Source organism: Cladophialophora bantiana (assembly GCF_000835475.1).
Source record: "Cladophialophora bantiana CBS 173.52 unplaced genomic scaffold supercont1.3, whole genome shotgun sequence".
NCBI lineage: Eukaryota > Fungi > Ascomycota > Eurotiomycetes > Chaetothyriales > Herpotrichiellaceae > Cladophialophora > Cladophialophora bantiana.
Window position 1 is genome coordinate 1,479,296 of NW_015971577.1, and position 19,194 is coordinate 1,498,489.

General features: G+C 51.2%; 5 protein-coding genes across 5 annotated transcripts in view; 1 reads left to right on the forward strand and 4 right to left on the reverse strand.

Moving 5' to 3' along the window:
• Positions 1-425: 425 nt before the first annotated feature.
• Positions 426-5,732, reverse strand: Z519_02442 (uncharacterized protein; the record flags this gene model as incomplete). Its single annotated transcript, XM_016760198.1, has 1 exon — positions 426-5,732. The coding sequence occupies one exon, from the start codon at positions 5,730-5,732 to the stop codon at positions 426-428; it is 5,307 nt and encodes a 1,768-aa protein (XP_016623719.1).
• A 1,421-nt stretch (positions 5,733-7,153) lies between these two features.
• On the reverse strand, positions 7,154-8,212 carry Z519_02443 (uncharacterized protein; the record flags this gene model as incomplete). Its single annotated transcript, XM_016760199.1, has 1 exon — positions 7,154-8,212. One exon carries the CDS (start codon positions 8,210-8,212, stop codon positions 7,154-7,156), a length of 1,059 nt encoding a protein of 352 aa, XP_016623720.1.
• A 325-nt stretch (positions 8,213-8,537) lies between these two features.
• Positions 8,538-10,412, reverse strand: Z519_02444 (uncharacterized protein; the record flags this gene model as incomplete). Its single annotated transcript, XM_016760200.1, has 1 exon — positions 8,538-10,412. The coding sequence occupies one exon, from the start codon at positions 10,410-10,412 to the stop codon at positions 8,538-8,540; it is 1,875 nt and encodes a 624-aa protein (XP_016623721.1).
• Positions 10,413-11,432: 1,020 nt separating this feature from the next.
• Z519_02445 (uncharacterized protein) lies at positions 11,433-13,105 on the reverse strand (the record flags this gene model as incomplete). Its single annotated transcript, XM_016760201.1, has 2 exons — positions 11,433-12,237; positions 12,282-13,105. 2 exons carry the CDS (start codon positions 13,103-13,105, stop codon positions 11,433-11,435), a joined length of 1,629 nt encoding a protein of 542 aa, XP_016623722.1.
• A 3,133-nt stretch (positions 13,106-16,238) lies between these two features.
• Positions 16,239-19,194, forward strand: part of Z519_02446 (uncharacterized protein) — a gene marked incomplete at both ends in the record, with an annotated part of 3,812 nt that continues 856 nt past the window's right edge. Inside the window, 2 exons of the mRNA XM_016760202.1 lie at positions 16,239-17,527; positions 17,585-19,170. Coding sequence (XP_016623723.1) covers positions 16,239-17,527; positions 17,585-19,170 — 2,875 coding nt within the window. The remainder of the gene's footprint in view (positions 17,528-17,584; positions 19,171-19,194) is intronic.

Genomic DNA, 19,194 nt, shown 5'->3' on the forward strand with positions numbered 1-19,194 from the left:
CGGTATACGAGGTACGAGGTACCAGGCTCTGATCAGGTATGTGGAACAGGGCCTACCATCAAAAGTCAATAAAATAGCGCTCTTTTCCTGACCCAGAACAGGTGTTGACTGTCAGTTAAGAATCTGCCTCGGCGTGAACAGCCATAGTTTAGACTGTCTTCGTCATCCTCCGGTCAAATGGTGGGATACTCAGGTCTGTAAACGGAGATTGGACCTGGGGGACGCCAAGATTCGCCGCTGAGCGCTAGGTATGTTCGTGTGCGGAACAGTGTTCTTATAATGCCTGTGAATGCTAGGTCCTCGGCAGAAGATCCCGAAAACGCGCTGGCAACCTGTGTATTATTTACCTAGTGTTTGATATAATATACTCTAAGTGGTGAAAGCATATATCCTCTTCAAAGACAAATGACCGTCTAACAGCTTGTCTATAGGGTAGACTCGTCAAGCGTGAAAGCCCACAGACGGCCAACACTCGCATCACCGTAGAACGAAACCTTCTGCGCCGGTACGTTGTTGGCACTAAAGCAGTACCAAGTAGGATCCTCATCGGCATTCTCGTAGAATTCGACCAATGTGGCACCGGCAGCTGCCGAGTCTGTGATACATTGTTGGAGAGAAGTCTCCAAGGTCCATCCTCCGTGATTGCCGTCCTCGCCAGGTGGATTGTTGAAGCCAAACACATTTGTCATGGAGCTCGGTCCGCCAGGGGTATCGCCTTCCAGTGACACATGGCACGCATCGTAGAACTCACTAAAGGTAGTGCCGTTCGCTAGCTGGACCGATCCTGCAAGCTGTGTAGGTTCACAGACATCGGTTGCCTCTGTAATCGCAAACCCCCAGACCTTACCAATTGTAGAGTCGGGATAGAAACTGTTAGCCGTAGCAGGCAAGTCGTTCACTGCAATGCAGTACCACCAATCATCTGAGCCAATGTAGAACTCGAACAAGTTACCACCTTGCGAAATGGTGGTGTCAGCACACTTTTGAACAGCGGCATCAAACGTGTAGCCGGAATAGTCTGGAGCTTGCCAGTCCACTGACACAACTCGGTTAAGGTTGACGAGTCCCCCGGGTGTATTGCCCTGGAAAGATGCACTGCAGCCGGTGTAGAATTCAGAGAAGATCGTTCCATCTGTTGCGCTGATATCGTCAAGCGGCGTATTCTGGCACCAATTCTCCCAGACGAAGCCCCAGACATTAATGACATTCGAATCGGGATAGAAGGAGGAGTCGTCAACGGTCAGATCCTCAACGCCGACGCAGAGCCAATTCTGATCCACGTCGATATAGAACTCAACCGCTGTGGCAGCATTGTCAACCGCGAACTGAGCACATCGGCTTACAGCACTGTCAAAGGACCAGCCCTCATAGTTTTCTGACGCCAGCCAATTAACTGCGAACTGGTTGGGAAAATAGCCCAGACCACCTGTCGTCCCTCCTTCCATCGACTCGCCGCATCCTGTGTAAACGTTGCGGAAAGTCTGGGTGGTGTTGTAAAGAGCGGTGATATCTCCGATCGCAGATGGCGTACATGCAGGGGTTGTAGTTGTCGACGTGGCTGAGGTTGTGATTGTGCTTGAAGCACTGACGGATGTCGTTGTCATCGCCGCTGTCGTCGATGATCCAGAGACATCAATTTGTGGTCTGGCATTTGCTCCTGAAATCTTGATCGCTGTATCCGCAGCAAAATCACAAGGTTGGAAATCAATCGAGGTGGAGATGAAACCACAAAGATTGTTATCTGGAGCATTTCTGTATTCAATAGAGACCGCATTACACGAATCGTCTTTGTTGCACTTGACAATGCAATCAGATAGAGTTTCCACGTCGGCGAATGAGGTGAAGGAACTCCATCCGTAATAACTGCCCTGTCCGCAGAGAGTCTCCCACGTATCTCCATTCGTGTCTGTAACAATTGAACCATTGTCGCAAGTAGGGGTTGGAGTCGGTGTAGTCGTCATAATGGTCGTAGTCGTCACCGTACTAGTGGTTGTTGTCAATCCAGATGTTGTAGGAACAGCCACTGCTGATGAAGATGCAGACGTGCTTGTCGCTGTGCTTTGATCAGCCGAAACAGCAATGGTTGTAGAAACTGCTTTCAGTATGACCTGGACGCATCCGTCAGGAATCGAGCCTGCGGGAGAGACAATAAGTCCGCCGTCCACGATGCATTCAGCCGCCACTCCTGAAATGGTCAGGAAACCGTTGCTGTCAATAATTGCAGTGACCGGAGGACTTGGTTGCTCAGTCTCCATCACGAGTTGAGTGGGCGCACTGATTGTAAGACCAACCCAGACAGGCGTGCCACTCACTATGACCATTAATGATTCATCATCGGCAGTAGTGAATATGCTTGCTTCAACTTCGGAGTTGACAAGGCTGCTCAAGCCAGTCTGTGGATTCAGGACGAGATATTCTGTATCTCGCTTAATCCTGCGATTTGCCACTACCGTGTCAGCCACGATGTAAAAAGTCTCAGCTGGTGCCAGACTGTCGGCTGTTGTGCTTGTCGTAGCTGTGGCTGTGGCTGTAGCTGTCGTAGCGGACGTGGATGTCGTGGTCAAGGTTGGAGTTGTCACCGTTGTGGTTGTAATAGCGGAGGTAGATGTCATTGTCAAGGTTGGTGTTGTCTCTGTTGTGGTTGTAGTAGCGGAGATGGATGTCGTTGTCGTGGTTGATGTTGTGGTTACTGGCAAAATCATCCTGCTAGGCAGGTACCAGCCGTACGCATCAGCGATGCCAGGATAGGGCTGGAATTGTGCCGGGTCGCTGGTGATATCGTTGAGAGTCCAGCACACCCATCGATTGTTGTTGCGAGTATCGGTCTCGAACTCGAAGACAGGCGAGCCGTCGTTGTCTGCGACGGTGGCGCATTCCAATAAAGCCTCGGCAAATGTATAATCGGTGCGTTGGTAAACATAAAGATTGTTCCAATTCAAGGTTTGCCAATCCAAGGACAACCCACACCCAGAGGAGAAGAAATTGATCCAGGAATTGCCATCCGGGGTATTTAAAATGTCACCGACTGAAGCCGAAGTTGCTACGCAGGGTGCAGATGATATTGTGCTTGTCGTACTGGACATAGTTGTAGTTTCAGGCGTTGTATTTGCAAACGTTGTAGTTGTAGACACTGCAGCTACAGACCGAGAAGTTGCAGACGGCGTAGTTGCAGACGTTGTGGAGGAGCTTGAAGCAGAGACAAGATTGTACATGTAGAAAGCGCCTTGAGCTGCGGAGTATTCGTAGTCGCCTGTTTCGTCGTTGTTCAAACCGGCGTCACAGTGCCACTGGTTTTCAGTGGGAACCCGGAAAGCTCTGAAAGCTGTCATACGTTGTTGAACCGCGAAGTTGGCACAATACTGAATCACATCACAGTCAGACAAGCCAGCAGGGAAGAAAGTGAAAGCAGCATAAACCCAATTAAAATTGTACTCTGAGCATCCTGCTTCAGCCTGTACCCATACTTGAGAGCCCGACGATACTGTTCCCGCACTGCAGAGATTTGTGCATGTTAGCGTTGCGGAGGCTGAGCTGGAAGTCGCAGTCACGGCTGAGCTTGTGGGCGTCGAACTGGAGAAGATCCCTGATGGCGGTGTGGAGCTAGAGGAAGTACTTGTGATGCTTGAGGTGTCACCTGCTCCAACCACTGTCATAGCATTCATGGTGAAAACTGTCAGGTCGTCCACGAAAATGTCATCATCTGCCACTAGGCCGGTCCAAAAGCCACAGTGCCAGCCGAAGTCTGACGACGTCTGATAGTAAGTCCATACGCTGGCTCCAACCTCTTCGGCATTCACCACACATTCTCTCAGGAAGGCGGTAGGGTCCGTGCTATAGCCTCCATTACCTGAAGTGGCTATGGAGTAACTGCTGCCGAGAGTTGGGGGAATGGCAGCGCGACAGCTGTAGAAGAATTGCGTGTATTGAGTGCCACTTGGTGCTGTCTGATTTTCCAAAGGTAGAATGGAGCAATTCGGTCCACTTGTCTCCTCGGTCTTCGTTGCGGTTGTTGTGCTGGTAGTCACGCCACTGTCCGAGGTTGTGCTATCCAAAGATGTTGTACTGGTAGTCGAGACATAAGCTGGAGTGGTGAGACTTGAGGTAGAGCTGGCAAGACTTGGGGTTGGGCTGGTAAAGATACTCGAGGTGGTGAGCGAGGATGAGCCAGGAGTAGCAGTAGCCTCAACTGATATGGAACTCGAACTCGGAGTGGTCAGAGTCGTGGTTTGAGGCGCCGGTGTTACCGTGCTGGCGACTTCAGTATTGTACGAGTCTGTATCTGTATCCGGCACCGCAGTAACAGGAGCACAGCTACTATCTGTCGGTCCAGCATTAACTGACATAACGTTGCCGGCACCAACGCAGAAGCCAGCTCCTGGCAAGACGAGGGCGCCACCAGAGACTAACCATACAATTGTCGTTGGCATAGCTGAGACTGAGGAGTAGATCATCAAAGCTGAAAGTCCTGGGCCACCGCTGAAGCCGACGACCAAAGTAGTGCCAAAGATCATCAGCACACCATCAGAAGTGAGGACAAAGGCCACTGCATCAGCTGGAGAGCTCACAAGCACAAGTGCTCCGTTGACATACCCGACCACTAGGATGTCTCGCTTGTGCTTTCCTGATCCACCGGTGTTGACCTGAAGGGAAAACGGCTGACCAACTGTAGGAGCCGAGGAATCTGCACTCAAAGTGGTAGAGGAGGAGCTCGAAGTGGTCACAGTCGCGGTCACAGTACTCATGCTTGTGGTGCTGCTCAAACTGGCATCATTTTCTCCAGTGGTTGAGCTCGTGTCGATGGACGAGGTTATTGCTGAGGATGTAGATGTTGTCGACCCTGCGGAGGTTGTGCTCGGAGTAGTGGTCGGGATGCCCGCGGGCGATGTCGTTGTACTAGATGCTGCTTCGTCCATAAGCGTTGTGCTGGAGCTTGTAATGGAGCATCCTGCAGCAGGTACTGTAAGCGTCCGCACCTCGAGAACATCTCTCTTCTTCAGAGTAGTCGTGATAGTCTCCAATGAGCATTCTGATGAAGTAGTCGTGATGGAAAAAGTGCTAGTTGTGAGTGGAGTGAGGGCAGAAGTCGTCTCCTGTGTCGTTGTTGTGATTTCCAAGGTTGTGAGTGTAGTCGTGCTAGTTGTGCTTACTTCAACGATAGGCGATGAGCTCGTCGTAGTCGTCGTTGAGATCGTCGTGCTTGGTTCTACGGTAGGCGACAAGCTCACAGGAGTGGTCGTCGATGTCGATGAGGAAGTAATGGGGGAAGATGCGGAGGTTGACACTGATGTGATCGAGCTTTTCGATGTTGTTGACTCGGGTCGGGGAGTGCTGGCTTGTGTTTCGGGTAGATTAGGAGAGGCAGAAGTCCACGCAGCAGAGGTTAAGATTGATTCTGGAACAGAGGCTGTAGTCGTATCCAACGAAACTGTCCGAGATGTCCAAGGTTTTGACCGTGTAGTTGAGTAAGAATATGAGCTTGATGTTAACCTCAGAGCTCCCAACGAGTGTGAAACAGAACCATCCCAATCATCCCAACCGTGTCCGTCAGACGTCTCTGCAGGTGAGGTAGGATAGGCGGTGCCGACACTGACAGAGGTAGTCGAGTCGCAAGGGCAAGTAAAGACAAATCTAGTGAGGGTCTCTGTGGTGGTAGTATCGCCATGGGACGGCACACTGAATGAATGAGCGGACGCTGCAAGGACTAGCGCTACTATGAAGCGGAGCAAGGCCATGACAGCTATTTTGTGTGTGTGAGAGAGAGAGAGGGCAAAAAAAAAAATGAAGGACAAAAGTCAGTATACAAAAGTCAGTGCATGGTCGCAATAGTTCAAAGGACAGAAGCAGAATGAGAGGAGAAAAGACTAGTTTTACGCAGCTCCTTGTCGTCCTACCTATATGATCCCCTCTGGAACCATCGGCTCCGAGACACACTGTGCTGTAGCATTTTATCCCCACAACAATTCCCTCAGGCCCTGAGTGAGAGGCGAAGCGCGCAGGGAGGCGGTTTAGAATATTATTGAGTCTCAAAGGCTAGCTGATGGTGGAGGTCGAAAAGGAGCATTTTATACAAAAGTGGAAAGCGCGGCTTGGCATCTGTTGTGGAGTCACGTGGGGCTGGCCAGAACAGGCGAGCGAACCACGTGGCTTGACCCAATATGGACAAGACCCTGTCAACGAGATCCAGATTACTCCAGCCTCGCCTAGCGTACTCCAAACACGGTCGCACGATATACACGCCAACGACCCCCAGTAGGGCCCGAAAATTTGGTTGATTAGATCGAGTACATTGTATGTACCTTGTCGAACAGCCTGTCGTCCTGAAGTGCGCTGTTGTCCGAGCTGGTGCCGAAACGCGAGACTCCACTCGATCCATGTTCGGTACAGCCTTTAAGGACTCAGCCCGAATATAGAAATCGCCTTTTTAGCTTGAAAGCTATAAGTGTAGCTCGAACCCTCAGAGGGTGGAAAAAGGACATCCATCGTCGGCGATCCACGGTCAGGCGAGAGCAGTTTTTTGTAGCAAAAGCGGCGGCACGAAAACCACCATCTCTATTCTTCAAAAAAAATACATATTTGAAGCTGAGTATATCCCAAGGTCGCCGAGGGTAACATTTGTTTGCTCCTCTCCTTGCAGTATTATATAATTCGATGTTCTACGATACTGTTTCAGCGTTTCCCCAGAAGTCCAAGCTTTGACCATCCCCGTGCTCGCCGCTGGCGCAGTCTCTTGCCTGATAATGGCCCCGATCGGTGCTGAGATGGCAAAACGAAGCCCTTGGGCATAAACCTACTGTCAAGAACCGGGGGACTCCCCTAGGGGAAATCCGAACCGCTATTCTCTGCCGCTTACTACAATTATAGCCAGAACGTGGAAGCGGAAACGGCGCCCGTTGTGAGGTAGGTAGATACTGCCCACAAAAACGTTTCCAGGCAGAAAACCTTCGGAATCTCTAGCTTAACTGCGCGTCGGGGGTTGCATGCAGCTTACCCTGGCAGAGGTAGTGCTTCTAGTGTGAGTAGGAAATGGTCTATTCGCTCAAAAAGTCTTCAATGGCCTACGATGGATGTGGTTTGCCGCTCTCAAGCTTCAAAGGTGCGAATACAAAACCCGGCTGCCTGTGTTCGTCTCTCCTAGCCTCCTTGTTGGCCTCCATCAGCATTTCCCAATGGACTTCGTGTAACTCTCACAGAATGGATAGTCGATGTATCCATCTGGAGACTTGACTTTGTAAAATGTGTCGCGATTGTACGGCGCCAGGGCCAGACCGTGGCGGATTCGGAACGGGAGGTCGGGGTTGGAGATGAAATGTCTTCCGAATGCAATGGCCACGTCCTCGTCTTTGTATTCGCCGTCGACAGCCTTTCGGGCTGTCGTGGGCGTAAAACCTCCTGCAAGGATCAATGGATTGACACGGCGCCAGGCGAGGCGTGCAAATTCTAGGCTCTCGGTCTGATGAGGTCGCGGGTCCCTATCTACATTCCCAGAAACTCGGGGCTCGATCAAGTGGAGATATGCGAGGCCAAGCTCGGCCAGGTGAGAAATGAGATGGGTAAATTGTGGCTTTGGGTCTTTCATGCGCATGCCCTGAAAATCGCTGAAGGGCGACAGTCGAAGGCCTGTTCTTTCGGCCCCGATGGCTTCGCATACGGCTTTAGCAACCTCGAGGCAAAATCTCGAACGGTTCTCGATGCTGCCACCCCAACGATCTGTTCGCCGGTTGCACACGTCCTGGGTGAATTGGTCGATGAGATAGCCGTTGGCACCATGGATCTCGACCCCGTCAAACCCGGCAGCCACGGCGTTTCGAGCCGCCTGGCCAAAATCGCGGATGCATGTCACAATCTCTTCTTCGGTCATGGGCCGAGGGATGCCGTGTTGCTCGCTGATTGGCAAGTCGCTGCTGCTGACCATTTCCAATCCGGCCTTTGCCAACACTTCGGGTCGACCTGCTCGTCCCACGTGCCAGAGCTGTGCGAAGATGTATGAGCCCTTGCGGTGCACGGCATCGCAGATGCGAGCCCAGTGCTCAATGTGTTGACGGGTGTATATTCCAGGAGCGTTGTCATGCCGGCCCTGAGATCGAGCAGAGATAAAGTTCGACTCAGTGATGATGAGAGTTCCAGGGACCGAAGCCCGCTGCGAATAATAGTCAATCATTATATCGGTTGGGACGTGCTCATCATCCGCCCTGAGCCGTGTCATTGGCGCCATCACGACGAGGTGTTCCAGGTTGCATTTTCCTATTCGCATAGGCTCAAATAGGCGTGTCATCTTGTATAGCTGGATGCAGTGATTGCTTCTGAAGTTGAGACACAATCATGGATTCATGGTTGTCATGATCGGGGAAAATGCCGCTCCCAACGGAGAATGACCGTCCGCGATTTTATTACCTCTCAGAGTTTGAAGGCTCTACGGAAGACGAACCTCCGCATATGGAAAATACATTCTGCGATATCCAACGCCCTGCAACTGTGTGTCCCTACATACGCTACGGCCTTGATATCCTTTGCCTGTGCATACTAAATAAAAGCCAAGATTACACATTGCTAGGCCGAGTATATCTCCTGACTCCCTTGAACCAAGTTTCTTTGACCCATGTGCTGTCAATATCTTCGGCATTGACAGCAGGTGAGCTGATGTCTTGGGCTAGGATCACGAAATTAGCCTCCTTTCCCTTCTCGAGGGAGCCAATCTCACTGTCCAGCATGACTTGTTTCGCCGGATTGATCGTGACGCCTGCCAAAGCGGCTTCCACACTCACTATTTGATCTGGTCCCAGGACTTGGCCATCCTGGTTATACATGAGCCGAGTCGCCGCAGTGCCGACGTATGACAGAGCGTCAGCTTGACTCACTGGCGAGTCGCTGTTGAAGGAATAGACTAGCTCGTTATCAAAGTCATCTTTGACAGGGTCGATGCGATCCGCTCTATCAGGCTCAAGGTCTGAGGAAAGGATATAGTTGTGGAACGCATAACCCCAGTATTTGACGTGCCCTATGGTGTGACTGACGCCCAGGTTGAGCTTCTTGGCCCGTTGGACCTGCTCTGGGGTGGTGACGGTGAAGTGCTCCAATCGATGCATGATTGGAGGTTTTGGAGGAACAGCCGCCATGACCCGTTCGAATGCGTTGAGAACAACTTCGGCGGCGCAATCTCCATTCACGTGAACCATCAATTGATAGCCTTTGCTAGCCCATGCCAGCATTTCTTCGGCTATGTCGTCGCCTCCAGCACCATCGATGGGACAAGTCGATCCTACTGCCCAACGTGCCCAACCGTTTGGCTCTTTCCCGAAATAATTCGGCAACATATTCCGATTATACGGCTTCTCAAGAGCTGCCGTGAAGCCTTGTGTTGAGCCATCCATCCAGAGCTTGATGGTTTTGATCTTCAAGTCGGTCGCACCGTCTGAAGGCATGCTCCCATTTCCGACGATGTTAGAAGCAGCGCCTTTTGTAAGATTCGCTGCGGCGCCTGCTATGCGAAGCGGTGCCGCGAGTGATAAAGCGTAGAGGACTGAGACATCCAACGGTCCAGTTTGCCCAACACCAGCATCAAAAATCGACGTGAAACCTTTCTCGCTCCAATCTTTGACGACTTCGCGCAGTCCATCGACGATCGTGGGAACCTTCATAAGGTCGGCTGGCAATGCTTTTGTGAGGAATGCTTCATATGAGGGTGGCTCCAACAGCACCCCCGTTAAGTTGCCTTTATCTTTGATATACTGACCTCCGGCTGGGTCCGGCGTAGTGTTGTCGACGCCGGCTTCGTCGAATGCTTTTTGATTGGCGTACGCTAGATGTCCGGATGCATTGACAATGAAGATTGGATGTTCATTGAGGTTCTCCCTTGCGAAGATATCCAGCGTCAAATCCTGAAATTTGCCGGTACTAGTATTGCGAGGCAACCTTGAAGGATCGTAGCCGTATCCCAATAGCCACTCACCTTGCTTGACATTCTTGGCCTTGGACCGGATGAACATGATTGTGCTTTCAAATTTTCCGTTGATCTCCGGGTTGAGCGGATCGCAATTCATGAAGAAGCCCTTCAGCATGGCCGACAAAATGACATGAAGATGGGGCTCCACGAAACCCGGAACGATGCACAGGCTTTGGAGGTCTCGTTCCTCAGCAAACGGGCCGGCGGCATCTTTGGCTGCTTCGTATGTCCCGATCGCGGCAACTTTTCCATCCTTGATAGCCAGAGCCGGGGCAGCAGAGAACTTGCCATTCTGCATAGTGATGATCGGTGTAGGATTCGATGTGCTGTGAAAAATCCTCGGCCTCAACTCTGCCAATTCACTGGATTGTGTACTGGATTCATCTCTGACCTTTGCGAGCAGGTCATTCTGATCAATACCTGCGAGTAGCAGTTCCAAGATGGTGTTGTAACCCTCTAGGCAGCCCGACATTGTCGGAAGGATCACACAGCTTTTAATAAAGAAACTCGTTAAACTTGGGAGGACATTAACATGATGGGAGAATCCATTCATCACAAGTAGTGCGCGCTATAAGGCTTCGCGGACTCTGAACTTCCGGCTGGAGAACAAAACGGATGTGCCTTGATCCCTTCCTCTTGGGGCCCCGAATGCGAATTCTGATCGACGTGGCTCCCGTGCATAGTTGGACATGCCAAAGGTCCTCAGCTGCGGCTGAAATGCAGCACCCTCAGCATTGGTATGCGAATCACACGCCCAACTGTGGCTAGCTGTCAACGTATTCTAGATCTCTGTTCCTGGCAAACCAGGTGCTAATGGTCCCTATTGGCCATCTCAGTCCAAGGGATGCCTCCTTGCCGTTCGCTCTGTTAGGCCGTGCACATCGGTAATAACCTAACTAGCAAACAAGGGGAAGTGGTCTCAATGACCTTGGTGGCAAAGCCTTTATTGCGTAGGACCTGTGTGTCTAAAAAAGAAGAGAAAGGGAGTCCGAGAAACTCGAATAGATGGGGATAGAGCTCGACAGGTGCCGAGGACCTCAAGGCTTGCTCAAGGCCGCGCTTGGAATGGCCTGGCGCAAGTGTTATGCGGCAATGTTGCCTCTGACTTTGGGCTAGGGAGGCCCCCCGTTTGAATCAGTTAAATTGGTCTTGTTCTATATTATTATGGATTCTTCAGCCTCGGTAGTATGTATGCTCTTCACCCCTCGATGGGAACTGCGCTAGACAAGACATGAATCACTCCCGTCCTCGATGAATTCTTCCAGCCAGCCAGAAACCTCTTCAGTCACTTGGCGGACAAGGCTAAGGTGCGTCCAAGCTTTTGAGCTTTGCTTTCTACTGCTCCCAAAGCCCTAACCATCATAGGCAACCATGACGCCTTCGCGTCAACGAGATCTTTCATGTGAAATCGTTGAGTGAATACACATTCTCCCTATCCGACCAAATGCATCAGGCCAGCCGCAAACACCGTTGCCGGGTCTGACGTGATATCTCAAGGAGACGCTTCTCCCTTCAGGTCTTCCTCCGCCTGCCCACAGGCACCAGCCCAAAATTTCTGTCCCGGCCCTTCACAATAGGCCTCCATCCATAAGAAGGACTTCATGATCTCCTCGACTATCGGCCATGAATCAGGCTTCCGCCGGACCACAGTGAACTCCAGCAAAGTGGTGAAGCTTCCCAACAGCTTCTCGAGTTTGCGATATCCGACCGCCTTTTCTGTACACATCCAACCCCAGGCGACCGCACAGAAAAACAGGTCAGGCAGTTGGCTCGGAATGCCCACCTTGACTGCACTGACCAGGAGGCGTCTGAGTCGTTCGGCAATCTTGGCATGTAGATTGGTCCTTGGCGGCATGGGCACCACGACGAACACCGCGTATGCGAACAGGATATGTCGACAGATCTGGTAAACAACATGCTCGGGGAAATTTTCGTCGTCGGTGGTGCTGTTCTCGGGCAACATCAGGATGTCGTGGAGCACGCACCAGCGCATATATCTGACGAGTGCCATGTTGGGAGTATGCAGAGGTCGTTGCTTTTCCGGGAGATCATAGCATCTCAGCAATTGATCAAAGTCCGCCGAGAAGATGCTCGTGAAATCGGCAATCTCCACGAGATGGTCAACACTGGTGTAACCATCACCAATCAATCTGTGAAAGCCTGTTGTCAGAGTTTCAAGCATGGCTTGTGCCACAGCATCCGGTTGATGGCTCCTCTTCCTGATGTGCCATTTTGTCGGCGCCAGGAGGTTAAAGTGAGGACGCTGCAATTCCCTCCAAGATGTCAGGATGTCGCACCTTCTCACCGTCAGTTCAAGCCTAGAAATCCCGGAGCTACTTACACTTGAACAACAATCGCCAAACTCTTCCGTTGCAACGTGCGAAGCCCTCCTCGTCGATCCACGATGGCATACACAGCAGTTAGATGTTCCATGCCAATGTCCATGCTTGCGTAGTAGTCAACGTCGTGTAGGTGGGACAGGAAGGGGAGCTTTTGCCGCCTATACGAATCATGACCCTTCAAATTCTCGCCGCTTCCGTGAGATGCCAAGGTTATCATGCTCAGTAGAGCTTCCTCGGATACCTTGTCGCCGTTTTCTTGGATATAGTCCAGGAGCGACTTGATGGCTTTCGTCTTATACACAAGCCTGAGCTGTTCGTTTTGCTTCGTTGTCCCGCGATCCCCATACTGGTACGCATTGTGAGTAGCTCCGGCAAAGATAATCGTGTACCAAGCCACAGGAGAGTACATAACGGACTGCATGATTTCGGTTCTAGCGGCGTTGAGTCCTCCGCCGTCGGTTAGACACATTTCCGAATAGTGACATGAGATGGCATGATCCAGCATTTCGTGCACGTAGAGTGGAGCGTCGGGGTCACCAATTGTATTGAATGGGTCGGATCGACTTGATCCCAGAAGAATTTGGATAGGCGATTGTCGCTCGGCTTTCAGCTCCAAGACGGCTAGCTCATCTGTCGGAGTCGTGGAGTTGGACTTGGTCGACTTGCGAGTGTCATGCGCGAGTTGGCCTTTGTTTCTGGCTCTGCGCAATTTTGCCTTCTTGTGATATTCGCGGGCGGCGTGTTGGGTCCGGGTCACTCCTTCGTCCGAGACAGTCTTCCGGGCTTGCCCTTCACCGTCGCATGGGATGAACAGCAATTTCATTATGTCGGATGATCCGTTGGTGCAGCTTCATGCTGTGAACAGTCACAAACCCATGATTGAAGTTGACTAAGAGAAGAAGTCTTGACAACTGCGCAACCCAGACGCGCCCCATGTTCACTCCCAGATGTGCCGCATTTAGGATGAGTGAAAGAGGAATAGCCGAGCAATGCTGCCTTGTTTGGATGGACTGTAATTGGCGAAGCAGTGTTCTTCAGCGGTCTGGAGCTGAGAATCCCTGTATGGTTTGGATTCGCTCATAGGTGCATGCTTTGGCTGTGGTTTCTGTACCTGAGGGCGGTTCAGCCGCCGATCTCAAGCCACACCAGTAACGTGCATCCCGATGTGCCAAGAAGCCCTGTGTGCCCTATTTAGACCAAAATCAGTTGTCTGACCAAGAGTTACTTCAAGTGCCACCACCCCACTCCACTAAATTTAGGATTGCACCTAAATCAGGGTCCTTCAGAAAACCCACCATTCAAAAGCGTTGGTGGTCTGACCGCAACTAATTTCTTTCCCCGAAATCTACTGTTAGATACTGGTTGTTACGAACAGGGCCTGGAGCAGGAAGGCAAGCCGAGGAACAGCCTCGCTCTGCGCGAGGCTGGCCTGCATATCACGTGATTACCAGACGAGGAAGTCTTGGTAGTGTCTTGGTATGCTGGCATACCAACATACCAACATACCAGAGATATTGCCACGTTGGGAAACCTCGAACAAGTATATAGATACCCCTTACCCACCTACAGATAGCCCCCTTCCCCGTAGTCAACTCATGTCCCCTACTTGACCCTACACTTCAAGTGTCGTGATTCACTCATCCTTGCATCTTCCTTACCCAGCTCAAGCTTGACTAAAGGACCTGTGACTGAACAGTCTCCATCCGGAGTCTTGTCGGGAGCAGCTCTGACACCGGCACTGCAACTCTACTTGAATGCTATATTTGATAATGTAGCGAAACTATAATTGCCAAAACAAAATACAACTGTTATTCTGCATATCTAGTCAGTTGTGGACACTGCGTCCTTTGTAACCCACAACCTCTTATAGTAAAACCCTAACAAGCTTCTCTCTAGGTCTGCAAAGACTCAAATAAACCGCCGATACCCTCTGAACATACTCTTCGTGTTTGTGGCGTTTTGTTACAATTCACAATTCAAAGACGTGGCAGTAGCTGCTTATATTTAAGCGATTGATTTCCTGGATGGCCTGCTGCAGCTCTCCCTGTCGTCTACGCTTTCTTGGAGCCTGATCGGAAACTGGTAGGGAAAGTTTGCCCTCGGTTGGAACTTGACGTCCAGCGCCTGGTCCAGAGGTCGCGATCCCCATAGTCTCCTATGTCGATTGTTGCTCTATGATATCCCGGTAGCTCATCACTCGGGCAGTCCCTACCACTTTCGATTTGGTGGACACGCGCAATTTTTTCTCACAATTCTGTATAAATAGTTCCTGGCTTCGATCTCGTAACAGACTGCTCTCGGTCAGCGCCCGCTCGGCGGCGTTAAGGGCTTTTTCCATTCTGCGCTGGCTTAGCTCGTTCACATGGTGGGATTCACCTTTAATCAGGCGCCGGAGTGCCGCAAATCCCTCGGACGTCACGGGTGTGGCCTGTATTTCGTCGGCGGAGGGGAATTGAGTTTGTGGAGGTATAATACATGCTGGAATCTGGTCAATTTCCGGTCCTGAGATGGTGGCAAGGACACGATCCGGGTCAAAAGGGAAGACGCCGACCTTCTTCCAAGCAGAGACAATGTTAAACTCGGTAAAAGCGGCTTGCCGTGCTCGCCTATACAATAATGTAAAGTGCTGCTTGCCGACCGTTCCAACTCCTCCGCGATATAGTTGCTCGACTTGTTCTCGATATGCCGTCTTAAGCGGGCCAAAGATGCCGACATCGAGCGGTTGGAGTTTATGAGAAGTATGGGAAGGTAAACGACAAAGGATGATATTGTGATGGAAACAAAACTTGAGTAGCTTGGCGGATTCATGGGTGGCAAAGCCATTGATCAAAACACGGGGTTTACCACAGGCTCGCGAGCGGGTTTGAGGGTCAAACACGTCCTTGATCCACGACAGACTGATATGTCTGTCGGTATATCCTTTAGGTGAACACGCAAAATGCCAATTAGGCGTAGGATGGGTGGTCCAGACACTACGGTGGGTCGATGCAGGCTAGATAATCAGGGGCGGGAGGGCAGAACTTATCGCAGACACGCATTCTATAGAAGTGACGAGAACCCGTTTCACTCCGGTGCTTTGATGGCGGCGCGTGTCCTTGCTGTGCACTGACATTTTGACAGTCGCGGCGTGACCGAGGAGTACGCCTGTCTTATCCTTGTTGTAAACATTCTCGGGAGTGATATCTGGGTTAGCCAGCTCTTTGCCAATGACGTCGAACCAGTGTTTGACCTTGTCATTTATATTCTCGTTAGCTCTCATCCAGTCAATGCCTTTAAGTCTTCGGGCCCGCAGTTCTGGACGTGAGTAAAGTGCCTGGGGATAGTTCTTGCGGGAGGCTGCACTCTATCGCTTGTCTATGTCGAGTATGTGTTGTCACGATGCTGCCTGATAACTAGTGCCAATCTTCGCAATGTTTTGACCGGCGGGGGAAAACCATTGTCTGCACATCTTAAAACATAGGCGACTAGCGCCTTCTCTTCTTGTGGTGTGAGGTACTGTTGGTTGATGGCTTTCTTCCGCCTTGCAAACGTTTCAGTCGAACTGCTCGGGAGTGTAGAGGGGGGAGGGTCGCTCGATGAGGGCAGGTTAGTCGCTCTTCTTGAGGAAAATCGAACGTCACCGGTCGTGGTGGTTAAATTCATCGTTGGAGATCGACAGTGGCTTTTATAGAAGCTCGATATTTACTGTAATGGAACGACGCCCCGGGTAGACGTACCAAGGTACACCCACGGTTGCAAGCTGAGCATTCTCGGAACGGAACAAATTTACACCGGTAACTGCGCCCTCTTGCGCGACGTGGACAAATGCGGTCAAACTGTTTAACCCGTAAGGCTGGCAGTAAAGATGCTGAGTTCAACCTTTCCCAGGCTTACGCATTGTAACTTACCAGGTCTTGTTAACTTCTTGCAACAACGTCACACCTCGCAGCCAACGAGCAGATTTCAAGGACAACGTCATGGGCGACCCACTATCCGTTGCCGCTAGCGTGGCTGGCCTCCTGTCTCTCGGCTTACGGAGTACGGAGTACCTTTACAAGTACTACACCGCGTGCCGAGATCAACATCAGGATCTCGCCAAAATTGCAGACCAACTCGGTAGTCTTCTCGAATCCGTCCAAATTGTCGACGAGATTGTGCGCACCCGCACCTGGCGGCCCAACGAGCAGTCAATCCTACAATGTATTGAAATGTCCATCACTCGTAGTGAAGAGGCTATAAAAGGGTTACAGGGTGAAGTCGACAAATTCAAAAATGAGCCCAATAACGACTGGAGAAAGAAGGTAGTGTCCGTTGGGCGACGGGCGGCGTATCCATTTAAGAGGAGCACATTAGAAGACCTCGGCGACGATGTGAGCGAGTTTCGCGGCAACTTGTCGATCGCGCTACAGGCGCTTCAGCTGAAAGAGCATCAGAATACACAAGGCGACATCGAGGAGGTCAACGCTATCGTCAAGGACATACAGGCACGAAGTGTCAGTGCCGATCTGCGGCAGTGGCTGAGGGCACCTGACGCAACAGTCAACTTCAATGTCGCCGTTGCCAAACGACACGCGAGCACTGGGCAGTGGTTGGTCCAAGGTCCAGCCTATACCACATGGCTACAGCAGGACAATTCGTTTTTGTGGCTGTATGGCTTCGCTGGCTGTGGAAAGTCCGTGCTGTGCTCGACGGCGATCCAGCACGCCTTTCGCCGCCGACAATCGTCCGCCGACAGTGCGGTCGCCTTCTTCTTCTTCGACTTTAGAGACGAGTCAAAACAAGATGCCTCCGCGATGCTGCGAGCATTGCTACTCCAGCTCTGTGGGCAGGTTCCCGGTCTGGAATTAAGCATGACCCGCCTAAAAGATTTATATAATCATGGTACTCCGCCGGTTAATGTCTTACTTAAATATCTGCAAGAAGCCGCTCAGTGCCGCCACATCTACATTTTGCTCGATGCGTTGGACGAGAGCCCTGAAGAGATCTCACGAACTGAAGTTCTATCGGTAATCAATACCCTACGACGATGGCAGCTGCCCCGCTTGCACTTGTTAGTCACTAGTCGAGATGTTCCTGACATTCGAAACCATCTGAAATTTCCGACACTTCAGCAGGGCGTCGAGCATATCTCGTTAAAGAACGACAGCATTCAGCAAGATATCTCGAAGTATGTGGCATTTCAAATCGACTATGACCCTCAGCTTCAGCGCTGGGGCGACCATCGAGAGAAGATTAAGAGCTATCTGACCAAGCATGCGGGTGGAGTGTCAGTGATTCACTGTTAACGGTTTATTACCCCTAATGAGAGCTAATCGATATATAGATTTCGTTGGGTCGAATGCCAGCTTCGGCCGCTACGGCAGTGTGCTCAGAGTGAAAAACATCTCGAGAAATGTCTTCGTAAACTGCCACAATCTCTTGATGAGACATACGAACGAATACTATGCAGTATCGAGTCACGAGAAGAGGCGCAGCAGATCCTATCGTTGCTATGCTTTGCATCACGACCGTTATCAGTCGAAGAGGTCGTCGAAGCTCTCGCAGTTGATATTGACGACCTTCAGTGTTATGACCCTAGGAGTAAATTTATTGGCGGTGCAGAAGACATCCTCCGAATTTGTCCTGGTCTCATTGAGATCACTCTCCGTACAGACAGTGTTCAGGTACTCCGCATTGAACATTTCTCGGTCCAGGAGTACCTACTGTCTGATCGCATCCGAAAGGGTCAAGCGGCCGACTTCGCTTTGTCAGGTCCATCACAGCATGGGCGGATCAGTAAAACTTGTCTACTGTATCTCCAACACGATGAATTCCTGCAACGGGTTTTGAGTCCCGATCTCGTGAGACAATATACCTTTGCAAAATATGCTGCGGAGCATTGGCACCACCATTATCGCCAAGCTGGCGGCCAATGTGCCCGACAGTTGTCAGAGATGGTTCGCAATCTGTTGATGACGCGCTGTACGAAAGAACGTTGGCTTCGGCTACGCGATCCAGATAGAACTTGGTCAACTAACGTGGATTACTCCACAGTCGCCAAAGATTATCCTTCGGCAACATACTATGCTTCTCTTCTTGGCCTAGACGAAGTGTTGATGTTTATTCTATCTATGTCAGCAGCCGATGTCAACGCACAAGGAGGCCGGTATAGCAACGCACTACAGGCGGCGTCACAAGGTGGCCACGAGAAGGTGGTGCAAATACTACTCGACAAGGGTGCCGATGTCAACGCACAAGGAGGCGACTATGACAACGCACTACAGGCGGCGTCACAATATGGCCACGAGAAGGTGGTGCAAATACTACTCGACAAGGGTGCCGATGTCAACGCACAAGGAGGCGACGGTGACAACGCACTACGGGCGGCGTCACTGGGTGGCTACGAGAAGGTAGTGCAAATACTACTCGACAAGGGTGCCGATGTCAACGCACAAGGAGACTTCTATGGCAACGCACTACAGGCGGCGTCACAATATGGCCACGAGAAGATAGTACAAATACTACTCGATAAGGGTGCCGATGTTAACGCACAAGGAGGCTTATATGGTAACGCACTACAGGCGGCGTCACAAGGTGGCCACGAGAAGGTGGTGCAAATACTACTCGATAAGGGTGTCGATGTCAACGCACAAGGAGGCGACTATGGCAACGCACTACAGGCGGCGTCACAAGGTGGCCACGAGAAGATGGTGCAAATATTACTCGACAAGGGTGTCGATGTCAACGCACAAGGAGGCTTATATGGCAACGCACTACAGGCGGCGTCACAAGATGGCCACGAGAAGATAGTACAAATACTACTCGACAAGGGTGCCGATGTCAACGCACAAGGAGGCGCCGATGGCAACGCACTACAGGCGGCGTCACTGGGTGGCTACGAGAAGGTAGTGCAAATACTACTCGACAAGGGTGCCGATGTCAACGCACAAGGAG